Source organism: Palaemon carinicauda, chromosome 11 (assembly GCF_036898095.1).
Source record: "Palaemon carinicauda isolate YSFRI2023 chromosome 11, ASM3689809v2, whole genome shotgun sequence".
Classification (NCBI taxonomy): domain Eukaryota; kingdom Metazoa; phylum Arthropoda; class Malacostraca; order Decapoda; family Palaemonidae; genus Palaemon; species Palaemon carinicauda.
Window position 1 is genome coordinate 147019684 of NC_090735.1, and position 15916 is coordinate 147035599.

At 40.0% G+C, this 15916-nt stretch overlaps 1 protein-coding gene across 2 annotated transcripts; it reads right to left on the reverse strand.

The window, feature by feature from the left end:
- Positions 1-4349: 4349 nt before the first annotated feature.
- Positions 4350-14826, reverse strand: Nacalpha (nascent polypeptide associated complex protein alpha subunit). Of its 2 annotated transcripts, none has more exons than XM_068383607.1 (5): positions 14708-14826; positions 11000-11124; positions 10626-10877; positions 6692-6787; positions 4350-4906 (listed from the first exon to the last, which is right to left on the reverse strand). In XM_068383607.1, exons 2-5 carry the CDS (start codon positions 11093-11095, stop codon positions 4724-4726), a joined length of 627 nt encoding a protein of 208 aa, XP_068239708.1. In that variant the 5' UTR covers positions 11096-11124; positions 14708-14826; the 3' UTR covers positions 4350-4723. The 2 variants fall into 2 exon arrangements, with proteins under 2 accessions (XP_068239708.1, XP_068239707.1); XM_068383606.1 differs by having other exon boundaries at positions 10626-10880.
- Between the last annotated feature and the right edge of the window lie 1090 nt (positions 14827-15916).

The following is a 15916-nucleotide window of genomic DNA, read 5'->3' on the forward strand; positions in this document are numbered from 1 at the left end:
TTCCGACCCGAAGGCCGCACCAGGTGGGCTGGTTCGGCCAGGCCGCCCGACGAGAAGCGCGTTTCCCCCCGCTGAGCGGGGTGAACCGGAGGCTTCGAGGACTTATGCCTTCTTGTAAGATCCTTCCTGCGAGCTAGGTCGCGAGGGTCAAGGTTGTGTTTTGAGGACGGCATCCTTGGCGAACACACTCTGGACCGGAGGTCCGGGGAACAAAGCACCTTTGAGTCCCGGGGTACAAAGACCCAGGCGCCATCAGGAGACCTACTCCTCCTATACTTACGCCCTGGGGAGCGGGAGCGCTTGCTACTATACCGGGAGAGCGATCTCGAACGGGAACGCTCGCTCCTGGACTGCTCCCTCCGACGACAGTGTTTTATCCTGACTTCCTCCTCCGACGAGGAATAAACGTCTGACGAACCCGACGACACTGTGCTTATCGCATGTCGGCCGGTAGCGGGGACTGCGGGGGACTTCTTCGGGCGTTGAACGCCAGAGGTCGACGGCTGGAGGAAATCTTCGGGGACTTCCGTGAGGGGGGCCGGGAACGACTCAAAGCGTTCCATGCCAGGGAGCCAGGGGTCCAGGACCACTTCCATCCTTAAGGGTGACCTACCCGGCGTCTTCGGAAGCCTCCAACCGAAGGCATCATTACCCGAAGGTCGTAACTTTTTCTGGTTGTCTCCGCCTAACGAAGATCCAGAAGCACAGGCCCACGAGGGCGGCGAAGATACAGACACCGCGTTACTACCCCACAAGGGGTCATCAGAGGACGCGTGCCCCCCGAGCACAAGGGCCGACTCTCCGGACGCACTACTGGGTTCTTCACTAGCCCTAGAAGGGCCCGCAATCGCCACTGCACTTTCACTAGGCTCCTGGGGAAGGACGCCTTGTTCTTTTTCTACACCAGATTTACCTTGTCCCCTACTCTGTGTAGGGGACGGCGAAACAGAGGCCCCGCCGGACCGCTCACTGGGTGATGGTAGCGGCGAAGTAACACTAGCTTTCCTGGGGGAACGTTTCGCCGATTTCCTCTTTTTCGTACCGTACCGTACCCACTGGATATTGCTCCAGTCTACACACTCGGGGCACGTATCTGCTGACGAACAAACCCTTCCCCTACAGGAGGAGCAAAGGGAGTGAGGATCCACTTCAGGCTTGGAGAGGAACGCTCCACACGATTTACCGGCTCTAGGCCCCGGACAACGGAGGATTTGCTCCATAATGCACACAATGCAAGACACAAGCACGAAGGGAATCAATGAAAAACACTGGGTAAGCACACGGGTGGAAGGTGAACACACAGGAACACCCGGGAAAAGTACACTGGAAAACACAAGTTACCACGCGGGGAACACGTGGGGCACTAGAACGCACACAAAGGATCGATAGAGAACGAGGGCGACGTGTTCACACATCGCGACCAGAGAACTTACTGATGAAGCTGACCCGGCCGGGCATCGACCTACGATAAGCCTACCCTCGGGGCACATTCCTTAATGCCGGGGGTAGGCCTCCTTAGAAAGCGGGGTGGGGGGTAATCTACACAAAACTCTGGTCGGTAGAGAGGAGGTTACTAGTAACTCCTAAGAAAGTAGTTCGAGGTAAGTATTCGTGTTGGAACAAACAATCATTTAAGAAAAGGGTGGGGATCTCTTCCCTTTTACGAGTCTTCTGAGGAGAAAACATGAATCCACGAAAATTTGCCCATGCGGAAGCAGCATTTACTGCAATTTGAAGATTTTGGCATGCTTGTAGAGCAGATGATCCACTACAATAAATTGCAAAGTCATCGACAATTAGCGATCCTTGTATGCCAGAGGTATGTGACTAATGAGACTATTAATAGCAACAGCAAAGCCAGAGGTATGTGACTAATGAGACTATTAATACGCTGCCTTGGGGGACACCTTCTTCTTGCATGTAGAATGAAGATAGTTCTGACCCTACTCTCACTTTAATTGAACGGTTTGATAAAAATTCTTCAATAAAAGAGAACATATGTCCTCCTATACCCCACGAGGCCAATTGCTTTAAAATACCACCCCTCCAGGTGGTGTCATATGCCTTTTCGAGGTCAAAAGAGACACCCACCACCTGGTTTTGGTTAGAAAAGGCCTTTGAAATTTCCCTTGATAACATCAGCAAAGGGTCTAGTGTACTTCGGTTCTTACTAAAACCAAACTGTCTGTTAGATCAAAGATTTTTTTATTCTAGATACCACACAAGTCTGTTGTTGATCATTCTCTCAAATAGTTTGCATATGCAGCTGGTCAAGGATATAGGCCTATAACTAGATGGCAATTCTGGGTCTTTACCAGACTTGTGGCCTGGAATTACAATTGAAGTATGCCAGGAATCAGATGTATGGGAAGCCCATAGACCATTAAAGGTAGGTGGATCAGTTTAAGTACTTGGGCTCTGTTGTTGCAGCAAATAATGGAGTGGAAGCAGATGTACGTCAGATTGAATGAAAGATGCAGTGTTGGGGTCAGTGAAGGGAGTGGAAAAGAATAGAGGGTTGGGCATAAATGTAAAGAAAGTTCTGTATGAGAAAGTGATTTTACCAACTGTGATGTATGGATCGGAGTTGTCGGGAATGAAAGCGACGGAGAAACAGAAATTGAATATGTTTGAGATATGAAGTGGCTGGTATATCTCGAGTAGATAGGGTTAGGAACGAAGTAGTGAGGGTGAGAACGGGTGTAAGAAACGAGTTAGCAGCTAGAGTGGATATGAATGTGTTGAGGTGGTTTGGCCATGTTGAGAGAATGGAAAATGGCTGTCTGCTAAAGAATGTGATGAATGCAAGAGTTGATGGGAAAAGTACAAGAGGAAGCCCTAGGTTTGGATGGATGGATGGAGTAAAAAAAAGCTCTGGGTGATAGGAAGATAGATGTGAGAGAGGCAAGAGTGTTTGCTAGAAATAGGAATGAATGGCGAGCGATTGCAACGCAGTTCCAGTAGGCCCTGCTGCTTCCTCCGGTGCCTTGGATGACCGAGGAGGTAGCAGCAGTAGGGGATTCAGCGTTATGAAGCTTCATCTGTGGTGGATAACGGGGGAGGGTGGGCTGTGGCATTCTAGCACTACCAGCCGAACTTGGTTGAGTCCCTTGTCAGGCTTGAAGGAGAGAGGAAAGGTACCCTTTTTTTAATTTGTTTGATGTCAGCTGACCCCCAAAATTGGGAAGTGCCTTGGTATATGTATCTATCTCAATGGGTGGCTGGTGCTCTGGCCAATCTACATGAAAAGAACACGCCAAACATTACTAATGAGGCTAAGGATTGGGTCCACACTTGTACTTTAAAAGTACATTGACACGGAATCAGGAGTGGGCAACTTTCTTTAACCTCGGCGATATTTTGCCCACATTCACTCCAAAACAGTAGGTCTCCTGCCCACATCACAAGGACATCGTTGACCGTCATCAACCGCCCTACTTATTGGCCTGAAGCCATTGCCATGGAGACTGTAACGTCCACCTTATGTAAATCTGCCTTACTCTCAGGATAGATAGTGATATTTGCTATCCCTTAGCATCATATTTCTGACAGGGGTATCACTTTCACCTCAATTATGGACATCGTCTCCTGAGAATCGCCCTACATCAGACAACCGCTTACAGCCCTGCTGTCAACGGAATGGTTGAACATTTTCATCGCAATGTCAAAGCAGTTTTGATGTCCTGCTAAAAGGACTACAACTAGTTTACCCAGTTTCCCTAGGTCCTCCTGGGACTAAGGACCACTCCTAAAAATGCCTTGAATGTCTCGGCAGCTAAAATGGTGTATGGCAACCAGGTGGTCGTCCATCAAATTTTTACTATCTGCAACCTCCTCCGCTTTATCAGGTTGTGGGAAGATTTACTCCATGCTGCCAGACTTACTAGCCCCAAGCTAGCCATACATACCGACAGATCTGCATTTTGTGATGCATGGTTTCCTGCGCAACAGCACTGGCAAGCCACCGCTAACCCTCCGTAACACTGGCGGCTTCCTCGTGATCTGTCGCAGAGCAAGGGCTTCCTTGCTTAACATTCGAAGCAGAGAAAATTGGGTCTCCATTGATTGCCTAAAACCTCCACATCTGCAAGATGACACGCCTATAAAATGTCTCTCGAGACCCGGCTGCCCCATTTAAGCCTTGAAAGTTAGTAAAGTTCAAGTACCATTTAATAAATTCCTTCCCTAATTTCCCTCCATTTCTTCTCTTATCCATACTTGTTCCACATTGTTTCTCCTTTACAGTAAATGTTTGCATAAAGCAATGGTTTGCTTTAAATTAAAAGGTAAAACAGGGCAATTTACTTTATTTTCATATTCCACAAAGCACTAAGTGTTAATGAGAAACATTATTAGGTCCTAGATGTTTATTTAAGAGTTTAAGACGTAAAGAGTACAGTAAATGTTTCATTTTGTTGAAATCAAAACAAAGAGGAGGCAGACGTAAATGGGTAAAAGCTTCGCATTTTTAAAACAATATTGTGGATTACAGTAATTTAGCGTGTATAACAGATTTAGAACTAAAGGAACAAAAAATCAAATCAGGACATAAAATGATTGACAAATTTCAAAAGCACAGAATAATTACAAACCAATTCTAGAAATAAAAAATGCAGATCTCACCGACACTTGGCAAAAACAAATGCATGTCTCTCACACAAAAACATCAGTCTTTTCATCGCAATCAAATTAGAAAAAAAAATTAGAATGATATACGATCCGATCACATCGTTAGATCCATAATGGCATTAACTATATCATTATTATTCTTTTTCAATGCTCTAACCGCCTTGGCACGCGATACATTGGCTTGGGAAACAACAAGTTCAATATCCTTTTCTTCCAACCCAGTCTCGTCTACCTCCTCCTCATCCTCTTCTTCGTCTTCCTGAATTGCAGCCGGTACCTGGAAAGTAAAAAAAAAAAAAATATACAAATGAGGGAAAAACTAAAAGAAATACATCAGAAGTCTATGGAAAACAAGCTTTTCCTGAAAAAAGAACTATAAGAGAATCTACATAAAGAATGAAATATTTATGAAAATTAATAATAGAGTACAATATAGACAAATGTTTAGACATCAGTTTGCTGCAGGTTATTCCTAACTCTACTAATGCTACCTCCCAAATGATGGATCTATATATAAAAGTTAGTCCATTCCTTAAAGATTAACCTCTTTCATACTCATGTATGGCATCTAGTCCATGAAGCATTATCCTCTTTCATACTTGTGTATGGCATAGGCTATCTAGGTCATAGAGCATTATTCTCTTTTATACTCGTGTATGGCACCTAGGCCCTATAACCATTCAGTACCAAGAGCATTGGTTAACACTGAATTTAGAGGTTGACACCAATGCAAGGTTAGCACCAGGAACAGAGGCCAAGTGTAAGGCTTAAAAGTGGGCCCAGATAAGAGGCAGAGATGTTGTACAGACAATTTAGAAATACCCAGTTAAATGAGTCAGGTGAACCAAAGGCATTACCCTTTTCCAAGCAGATCTGACAACACTGTACATACATCAATTCAAATTGGGTAGCAACTGTGATTGTTCAGTGGGCATTTGCACATGGGAAAATTACAAAAACTAATCAAAACATTCTCCCAAGTGCAATATCCTCTGTAACAACTTTAGAATTAATTTTTTCTTGCTTAAAGGTACACACACGCACCTTATAACTCTCATGCTTGAAAGTACACTCAAGCTAAGACTAGAGTTTTTTTTGCACAAGATTACACTCTAGCAAATTTCCCAGTCAATTTATGCCCTCTCAATTTTCTGGGTGATTTTAGGAAGTGGGGGTTTGGAAGGTTTAATAACAGAGCAAAAGATCCTCTTTTATATCCTCATAATGTGTTTGGGTTGGGTAAGTTTAGTAGAAAGGCAAATGATGCTTGGTGGTGTAACTGCTCTCCATTATCTAACCTTCACGACTGTCACTCTCTCTATACAGTAATCATGTTCATATTATTAGTTTTTGTTTTTTCTCATTTTAAACTTTACTCTAAACTTTGCTTTTTCTTTTTCTGCAAACTAGACTTGTAATAATAATTCATTCATTTATAATATGATTCATCACTAAAGGATGTCATCTACAGTACATACATGAGGTAGTCTATAAATGGTTGGCTAACAAAATGTTCTTATGCAAGTGCCCCATACTGTAGTTTTTTTTAGATTTTTGACCTACAATGGTGTTGGTAAAAGATGGGCTACAATAACTTTGGTATTATTTCTAATCAGCCCTACCAGTTTGATGTGCTTATGAAATAACCACACTGGAAAAGTTTACAACAGACATTTCGCATCACATCTAGAGTTTTTTGATGTTTAAAAATTTCCTTGAGCAGATTTTTAAACATTAAATTAGGCTTCAAGTTGGGCAAAAAACTATCCAGATAAATGCAAGAGCAAGAAGTGTTTGAATACTTTACGTTCTTTAAGACAACCAAGAGTACTTTTATATTCCTTAAAATTAATAAGAAAATAAAGCCTTTTAGTCCTTAAAATGAGTAAGAAAATAAAGTATTTTCTTTTTATTCCTTAAAATGAGTTATGTTAACTTTAAGCTACAATAAAAACAAAATCAATATTAGAAGAGTAAAAATCAATTATAATAAAACCTTAAAAATATAACAAATACACAAGAAAAACTATAGAATGGTTAAATGCCTCCAGATATTACTTACAGTAGTGTGAGCAGCGTTGTCTGCAGCTGGGTTGACTGTTGGCTCCTTGAATTTCTCAGCAGCTGCCATCTGTGCTTGTTGATTCATATCCTCAATCTGAAAAATAAGAAACATTATCTAAAACTTGTCATAACCACTACCCTATGCATAACAACAAATACTGAAATTACGGCTTACGACCAAAATTTCTGCCAGACATTTAGACAACTACTATACTGTACAGTATAGTAATTGATTTACTTCCAATATCTTCCTCTATCTATTTACCAAACCATTTACCCCAATTTTGGGGGTAGCTGACACAAGAAAAAAAAAAAGGAACAAAAAGGACGGAGCCTTTGTAGGGTGACGGCCAGATCCCGTAGAAAACGGGAATATTCTGAACTGTGGCCGTCGTTCTAAAAATGATTTTGGCGGGAGAAGCTAACTTAAAAAACCCACCTAACCTATGCTAAAAGCTGTGTCTGTACCCAGGGGGGCAGCGCCCCCCCCCTTACACAACAGTTTCCTTACCTACGAGTACGACGGGAGAAGCTAACTTAAAAAACCCACCTAACCTATGCTAAAAGCCGTGTCCTTACCCAGGGGGGCTGCGCCCCCCCCCCCGGACCCCCCCCCCTTACACAACATATTTGAGATCCGTAGACCATTTCCAAACCTTTTTGTTCTATACAAGAAAACAGTCGGAGCGATAATAAGCAAATTAGGACGCTTGGCCGTAGCGCTACAAACTACCCAAAAGGACTTTTCCTTCTTTGGTTCTCCAAGCCTGATGAGGGATTCAGCCCACACTCCCACATTGTCCACCACATATTAAGTTTCATATGCTGAATCCCCTACTACTGCTACCTCAGCAGTCACCAAGGCGACCTGAGGAAGCAGCAGGGCCTACCGGGACTGCGCCACAATCGCTAACCATTCATTCTTACTTCTAGTATGTTCCCTTGCCTCTCTCAAATCTATCCTCCTATCACCCAGAGCTTTCTTCACTCCACCCATCAACCCACACCCTGGCCTTCCTCTTGTACTTCTCTATCTAATTGAGGTAACCCAGCCATATTCCTCACACACTTCATCTCGAACACATACAATTTCTGTGTCACTTTCATTCCCTACAACTCGATCCATATATCACAGTTGGTACAATCACTTTCTCATAAAGCCTCTATTCTTTAACACTCCCTTCCCTGGCCCCCAACACTTTACATCCTTCATTCACTCTCTGACGTACATCTGCTTCCACTTCACCATTAGCTGCAACATCAGACACCAAGTACTTGAACTGATCTACTTCAAGTAGCTCTCCATTCAACAAGATATTCAACCTCGCACCACCCTCCCTTCTCGAGCATCTCATAACCTTACTGTTACCCATATTACCTCTCAATTTCCTTCTCTCACATACCCTTCCTAACTTTGTCACTAAAACTATAGTGTGGGGTGCAGTCATTCTCCCCCTAGCTCCTCCTCTTTGATGTCTCTATAGGAGGGGGGGGGGGGTTTCCAGTCCCCTCATCCCGCCCCTTTTAATCACCTCTTACGACACGCAAGGATATGTTGGCGCTATATCTCCCAAACTCACATAAAGAGAAAACATACTAGCAGCTCATATTGGAGCCGTAAGTTTCCGGTATTAGGGCGAAAAACCAGGCTGGAGGCTGGAACATTTACCACTATGAAACAAAAACATTACCTTTTGTACATAATCTACTTATTTAAATATTTCCTTTAAATTTTGGAATACAGAAACAGTAACTTTTAAACTAGACAATTCAAATCCAATTCAGATTATTATTATTAGTTAACCTACAGCCCTAATTGAAAAAGCAAGATGGATACAAGGTCAAGGGCTCAAACAGGGAAAAATAGCCTAGTGAGGACAGGAAATAAGGAAATAACTAAATGACATGAGTAATGAATAATTAAAATCAAACATTCTAAAAAAGACATTAACGACATTAAAACAGATACTTCATATATAAAGTATAAAAAGACTTATGTCAGCCTGTTTAGCATAAAACATTTGCTGCAAGTTTGAACACTAAGTTCAACCGATTCAATTACCAGATTAGGAAGATCATTCCACAACTTGGATGCAGCCGAAATAAACCTAGAGTACTTTGTAGTATTGAACCTCATTATGAAGAAGGCCTGATTAACTGCATGCCAAGTATTACTAACAGAAAGGAATGGTTTGGGAAGATCCGATTGTAAAGAATGGTCAAAATTATTAATATTCTTATGCAACATGCGTAATGAACTAATTGAACGATGGAGCCAGAGATTAATATCTAGATCAGGAATAGACTGTAAGTTCCTGCCTAACAAATTAAGATGAGAATAGGCAGCTGAAGACCAGACAGGAGAAATATACTTAAAACAAGGTAGAATGAAAGGATTAAAACACTTATTCAGAATAGATTGATCACCAAAACTCTTAAAAGACTTCCTCAATATGCAAAATTTTTTGCGCAATTGAAGAAGACACAGACCTAATGTGCTTCTCAAAGTAAATTTGCTGTCGAGAATCACATACAAAGTTAAAGAAACGTTATCGGATGTTGAGGAGCCACTGTCCTTGACCTACTTACAATCATACTTTGAATTTTGTTAGGATTCAACTTCATACAAAAAAAAGGAAGCTAAAAGTTCAAGAGCTTTCGAAGTTCAGCACTATCAAACTTGTGCATTAGAGATTGGTAATGGAGTGTCATAATCATCATCATACCACCCATAAATGGCCACCCTAGTCTCCTCTGGCTTTCCCCCTAAACTAAAACCAAGTTTTATTTGCACCTAACTTGATACATACCTTCCGAGAAAGGAACAATAAAAAGCCTTTGCACTCCTCACAACAGTAATTACAATGACAGTACTGTACTAAGCTCGAACAGTAATTGCAAACAAATCTTGAGAAAGACATCTTTCAACAGAATAAATCTTATCGCAATCTGGAACTCACGTCAAACCAATAAGTTTGATAAACTGAAATAAGGAGCCCTCGGCACTTGGCTTCTTGCCATTAACCTCAAGTCTCAATTATTTTCCTAAAGGCACATGAATTTGTTTCTTATTTTTGGGGTACATGTCTATAAACTGAGCTTCTGCAGAGGCGGCAATATGAACACCATGGAAGTACATAAAAATAATACAATTTACTAATAACAGAAATGAGGACAAAACTACTTTCAACGCAAAAAAAAAAAAAAAAAAAAAAAAAAAAAAAACTAACACAATCTGGAAGGAGGGATGCACATCAAACCAATGTATTTGCAAAACTAAAATAACAAAGAGCCGTCCGCGCTAGGCTTCATGCCATTAACTGCCAATTTCAAATTGCCAAACTAGAGGCACATGAAATATTTTTAATTTTAGGGTACATGTCTATAAAATGAGCTTCTGCAGATGCAGCAATATGAACATTGTGGAGGCTTATAGAAATACAATCTATTAATAAGAGAAACCCATTATTTATGAAGCTATATCAAATGACATACAAACATCACAGGAGTTAGATGAATGAATGAAGTTTGCATACCAAGAGCAAAAATTTATAGACAGAATTTGCAGGAACAATACTGGGAAAGAAATTGATAACACAATTTGCTACTTGAATTAGTGGATTACAAGAGTTCATATCCGACACACAAAAAGGGGTGGATTTATAAAAACTAATGAATGCATTTGACTGGAGAGAAACATGAATAAAATCCTTTCCCATTACAACTAAAATTACTGTGAACAGCATTTGGTATTTCAAGGGGCTTATTCACTAGTTTTTACGTAGTTTGAAAATATCAATAAATTAAGACGCTTCGCAATAATGAAGCATATTACAAAACAGTGGTACTAATCAACTACAGTACAGTATTAATTATCGAACCTCCAGTAAAGCTTTCTATTCTACAAAACTAAAAACATCTATAAGACTCACCTTAGCTTCACCAAAGACAATATAGGTGTCAGATGCAGGATTCTTGAAAACATCTGGTTTGTTGATGACAAAAAGAATATTCTTACTTTTGCGGATAGTTACTCTGTTTACACCAGGTACCTGTTTGAGCCCAAGTTTTGACATCAATTTACGGGCCTTCTTCTCAGAGCGGGACTGTTTAGCTGCTTTAGCAGACTCTGAGATGGTGGGAGCAGATGCTGATCCTCCCTGAACCAATTCTGGCAAGGACTCCTGCTGAAAACAAATCATAACGACTGTGAAATAAATAATGGCAAACAAACAATGATTCACATATTTGAAGACAATACAAACCCCTATATTGAACATGTACAATTAAACCAATTTTCACAAACCTCAGTATCTGAATCTGACCCAGACCCCGCACCAGGTTCCTCTACAGCCTCAGCGGCAGGAGGAGAGGTCTTCTCGATTTCTGTGAGTTCTGGCATGATGGCGTTTCTTTACGAGTCTGCTAAACCTGAAAGACACGTCAGTTTTAAATTTGCAATACTAAACCATGAACAAAAATGAAGCAAGCAACAATTACAAACATAGGGTTTGACAATTACCTCCATTCATATAGTAATCACAAAATAATAAATTAAACAATCTGCATTTAGAAAATGGCTGAAAGTATTTAAAAAAAAGTGTCATGTGACACAGGTAAATTTAACTTTCAATGCATTATATTTTCAGAAACCATAACTCAATCCCTCCATCTCACATGGGACCAATCACTCCTAAACAATTCTTAATATCAAACATTCCAGGAAAAAAAAAAGGCAATTTAATGGAAACATTCAAATAACTGGCCACTAATAACAGCGTAAGGAGGTCCTTTGTGCATGAATAAGAAAGTTTCTTTCAAGTTCTTTGTATCCAGCTATAACCCATTTTCTATATAGGATTGCTGGTTCCCATCACCCTTTATAAAGACATAGTTGCAGAGTTGAAAATATCCATTGAAACCTTTAAAAAGAATTTATTTTGCTCTCATGAGAGAAGTGCTATAAGTGAATCTCCACCTACATGCCTGACAAGTCAACCCTGTACTCAGCATAGCTGCCCCCCCCCCCCCCCTCAAAGGTCAGAAAAGGGAATAGTAGTGAAGTCAAAAATCTCATCCCCGACTTATGACATACGGTTTAGAAAAGAAACTTATGTTTCTAAATAAAAAAATGGATCAGCTTGAATGTTGAGAGGCCACCAGATCCTACGGCGTGGCCGTAAAATGAGGTAAAGGTGACCTCCTGACACCAGACCCCTACTGTTTTACTCGATCGAGCAACCGTTAGGTTCCTTTTTACATGAAAGGATAGGAGAAATACCCCAGACATGTGGGCTATCATGAGAATTGTTCGTTTGCCCTTGAAGCCAGCAGGAAAATAGGTTCTCTGACGTGCTTTCCAGCACTAACAAAGATAACATACAACTAAGAGAGTGACTCAGTTCAACATTCTAATATAAGTGAATCAATAACTTCATAATACAACAAGAAGATTCAAACTTCAGTGACTGAATAATGTAAATACAGCTATATTTGTTAGCTAATGCATATTGTATTGAATCAGTAATTTGGAAACAGATTGTAATGGATGTTAAATTGCAACCAAAGCCAGCCAAGTCTGAGCAATATCAGTTTGAAGGGATTAATTACATGATTAAAATAACACAAAACTACCAGCCCATAAGGCGAGCGTGCGCAGCACATCCATGTATCGCTTGCCAGAACAGAGAAGCAGTGAAATGTTGAATTACAAGTGAAGCAACCTATAACCAAGCAAAAACCAGTTATTAAGTAAAGTAACGCCAAATTACTTGCCCCCAACAGCAGGCATGTTTAGCACATCAACGTACTACTTGCCAGAAAAGAGGAGCCATGAAATATTGAATTGCAAGCAATGTGAGCCACACCGAGCAAAACCCAGTTGAATAAAATAATTAATTAGGTTTAGAAAAAAAAAAAAAAAACTAAATTCCTAACCCACGAAGCTGATGCACACAAAAACAAGGTTTTGATTAGAGTAACTTATTTTATTACAATGACTGGAGCCGCTGTATATCAGCAGCCGGTTCCTCACGCGTTGATTAAAAATGGATATCAATTATCCTAAACTTCCCCTAACCTAACCTAACCTATGAGCCGTGTCCTCGCCTACCGCCAACCCTCTACGACTCCTTACACTGCCATATTCAAAGTTAGGCATAATAACATACAGATAACCACTATCATACATGCATCACCAATGACTTTTTATATGACCAGTGGAAACAACAGTTTAAAATTTTCCTTCAATATCATAAAATTAGGGGTAAAATTATATTTATGGGGACAACAACTTTTAACACAGAAGTTTCTCCTGTAATAAATATGCTTTCATTGAATTTGACCTTCCTTTAAAGGCTGTTCATAAGTGAACAGTGAAACTGTCCTGGCAAGCAGCAAATTGCTCTACAGACTGGTCATTTACACATAACAGTAACCAAGCTAGGACCAAGATGGGTTAGGCAATGGCTGCTGCTAATTCAGCAGATAGACCTTGGGGCTTCCCTAAACCTCCCATCCTTAGCCTACAAGAATGGTGAGATTTCAGCGACCAAAGGAACTAACAAGTTTGAGCGGACGCTGAGCTGGGCATGCTAACCCCATTGATTATCATTTCTCAGAGATTGTTTTAATTTGCAGTTCAAATTTATTCTTTTTCAAAGAAAATGGACTTTTTTTCTTATAGGAAAAAAAACTGGTTTTATAGTATTTTCCGTCCAATATAATAGAACAATAATAGACTTGCACATGGTATATCCTAAAGTGTTTCAAACATAATTGATGACAATACTTAGCACAAATCCCATGGCTTTTCAGTGATGGTAGATGACTCATCGTAACTTAACTATGCATTTCCGCCATAAATCCTCATTATGAACCTTACAGCACATTTTGTCTTATTTTCTACACACAGTTTGTTGCACTATTCTTCAAATTTACCCACGTTAGGTTATCAATATCATTCAATACACCAAGCCTCTTACTTTCAGTGATATGGGGATTACGGTAGTATAGAACACCGACGTCCCGGATAAGGATAAAGTGTCGGGGTGTATGTATGATAGCGGGTACCTGTATGTGTTATTAAGGCTTTCTTAGAATACGGCAGTGTAAGAGTGGGTAACCCACCCCCCCAACCCAGGTAAGTAGACAAGGGCACAGATTGTAGGTTAGGTTAGGGGGGGGGGGATGGTTGATGTCCATTTTTAATTAACGTGGGAAGAACTGGCCGCTGATATCCCAGGCACGGGAAGGGTGTGTTTGTTTCTCTTGCGAAATATAGTTTTTTTTTTTTTTTTTTCAAGTAGGCCTCTATCCTTCATGTGTTTCGTATTTCTACACAACTTGAAAATCACATGTTCCCAACAACTAAAGTGGGCACAATATCTAATTTACACAAACAACAATTAGCGCAATTTCTAGTTTGCAGAGAACCAAGTTTAGTTTGGGGTTTCCGGAAATACGATGAAACTGGTGTACCGGTAAAGGAGCTTTGAAATAAAACACGCAAACGTTGCCTAAATAGTTGTAAGCTAAAAATAGGACTTTTAAACTTCACATGATATTGGCGAACATAAACTATGATTTTCAGGTTAACGTAAGTTTGGTCAATATCGACTCTACGATCATGGTAAGGTAGCGATAATCCCGCCTTCACCTGACAATGACTAATGTTCTCTTTGACATGGATTCCACGGCATGGATATAACTTTTACCACTTCCAACACAAACATATTAAAAACTATTCACATTTTGAGCAATGATAACTTGGCGATCAAAATTTGCACGTAAATACAATATAACCTTGAATACGACAACAAGGCGGTGTGTATATTATTCTAGTGACCAGTCCGTCGACATATTACAAATCGTGAAACATCTGTATAACTCACAGCTCTACATATCAACAAAGATGACCAGCAAAATTTATGATCATTGAAATTTCTAAATTGATACAAAAGCAATTGAATCACCTTTTTATTTATCGTCACATGCAAAGACAAAAACAACTTACACGGTCCGGGTTGGGGATTAAGGCCGGAAAGGTTCCGCTCTTCTCTCTCGCTCTTGAGCTGTGCTGCCATCTACCAGCAAAACGGAAGTTTCTTAGGCAAAAAGGCGGTGCGTTTTCAGCTGAAATTATTATTAATTATTCCATTTTCATCCTTGGAAATTCGATATAACAATATAAAAGAAAATCTTAGGTCATAAAAAATATCTTTAGTTTTGAAAGACAATTATTATTACAAAACATAACCTATTCAACTACTAAACCATACCAAGGAAATAGAACGCTTCATATAAACTCGTGCAGTTCTTCTTCTTCGAGTTATTTTTAACAATAATTTGCGATGAAAATAATATTGTAAATAGACACAATGGAGGGAATGTAAACTGTAATTTTTGTGAAAATGAGGAGGAAGATTTGATACATTTTTTGTTATTTTGCCAGGAATATAGAAAAGAAAGGAATAAAGTAATTGAGCTACAACAACCATACGAGGAAGACCCAAAGAAAATAGTAGGATTATTTTTATTTAGTGAAACAAATATAGAAAAGAAAAAAGAAGTATTAAACATAATGTGGAAGAAAAGACAAAACAGTACAAGAAGATAAGCGTTAGAGGCGCCGTTGTAAAGGCTATGCCTCACCCCAAAACCTGAACCTGAACCTATGAAAAATGTGATGGAATATATGCCTAGAGAGATGAAAAAAAATGAGTGTCAATGGCATAATACTTATAATATAATGAAAGAATAAACACGTCATATAAATAGAGGTATACGAAGAGAAAAAGACATATCAGACCACAATATGGTTCCAATAAAGGTAAACTTAAAACTAGAACATAAACTTACAAAAAATGGTATTGGGAACATATTATACATAAAAAAAATCATATAAAATATCTGAGGGAGATAGAAATATCGTATATAGCATGCACACGACAACGATGAAAAAAATTATTGCGCCAGCAGTACTAGAACCGAACGGGAGACTTGCGATTGAAATAGGCCTACTTGAAGGCAACGAGGGAAGATAGAACAAAGATAGAGTCAGATTGGCTGAGCGATAAAATACGAGAAGTAAAAATAAGGAAAAGGGGCAGACAAAAACTGTATCTGACAGGAGAGAGGAAAGGAATGGGTGTTACAAATGCGCCACAGCAAAAAGAGAAAGCACATCTTGTGATAAAATTTCCTATGGGGAAAAATGAAAAGA

What these genes read in the sequence shown, in the direction of transcription:
- Nacalpha (XM_068383606.1), bottom strand. Translation starts at nt 11,095, where the DNA reads ATGCCAGAACTCACAGAAATCGAGAAGACCTCTCCTCCTGCCGCTGAG. An exon ending in GGTCAGATTCAGATACTGAG is followed by an intron (nt 10,881 to 10,999) that starts GTTTGTGAAAAT and finishes ATTTGTTTTCAG; the next exon opens with CAGGAGTCCTTGCCAGAATT. An exon ending in ACAACGCTGCTCACACTACT is followed by an intron (nt 4,907 to 6,691) that starts GTAAGTAATATC and finishes TTTACTTTCCAG; the next exon opens with GTACCGGCTGCAATTCAGGA.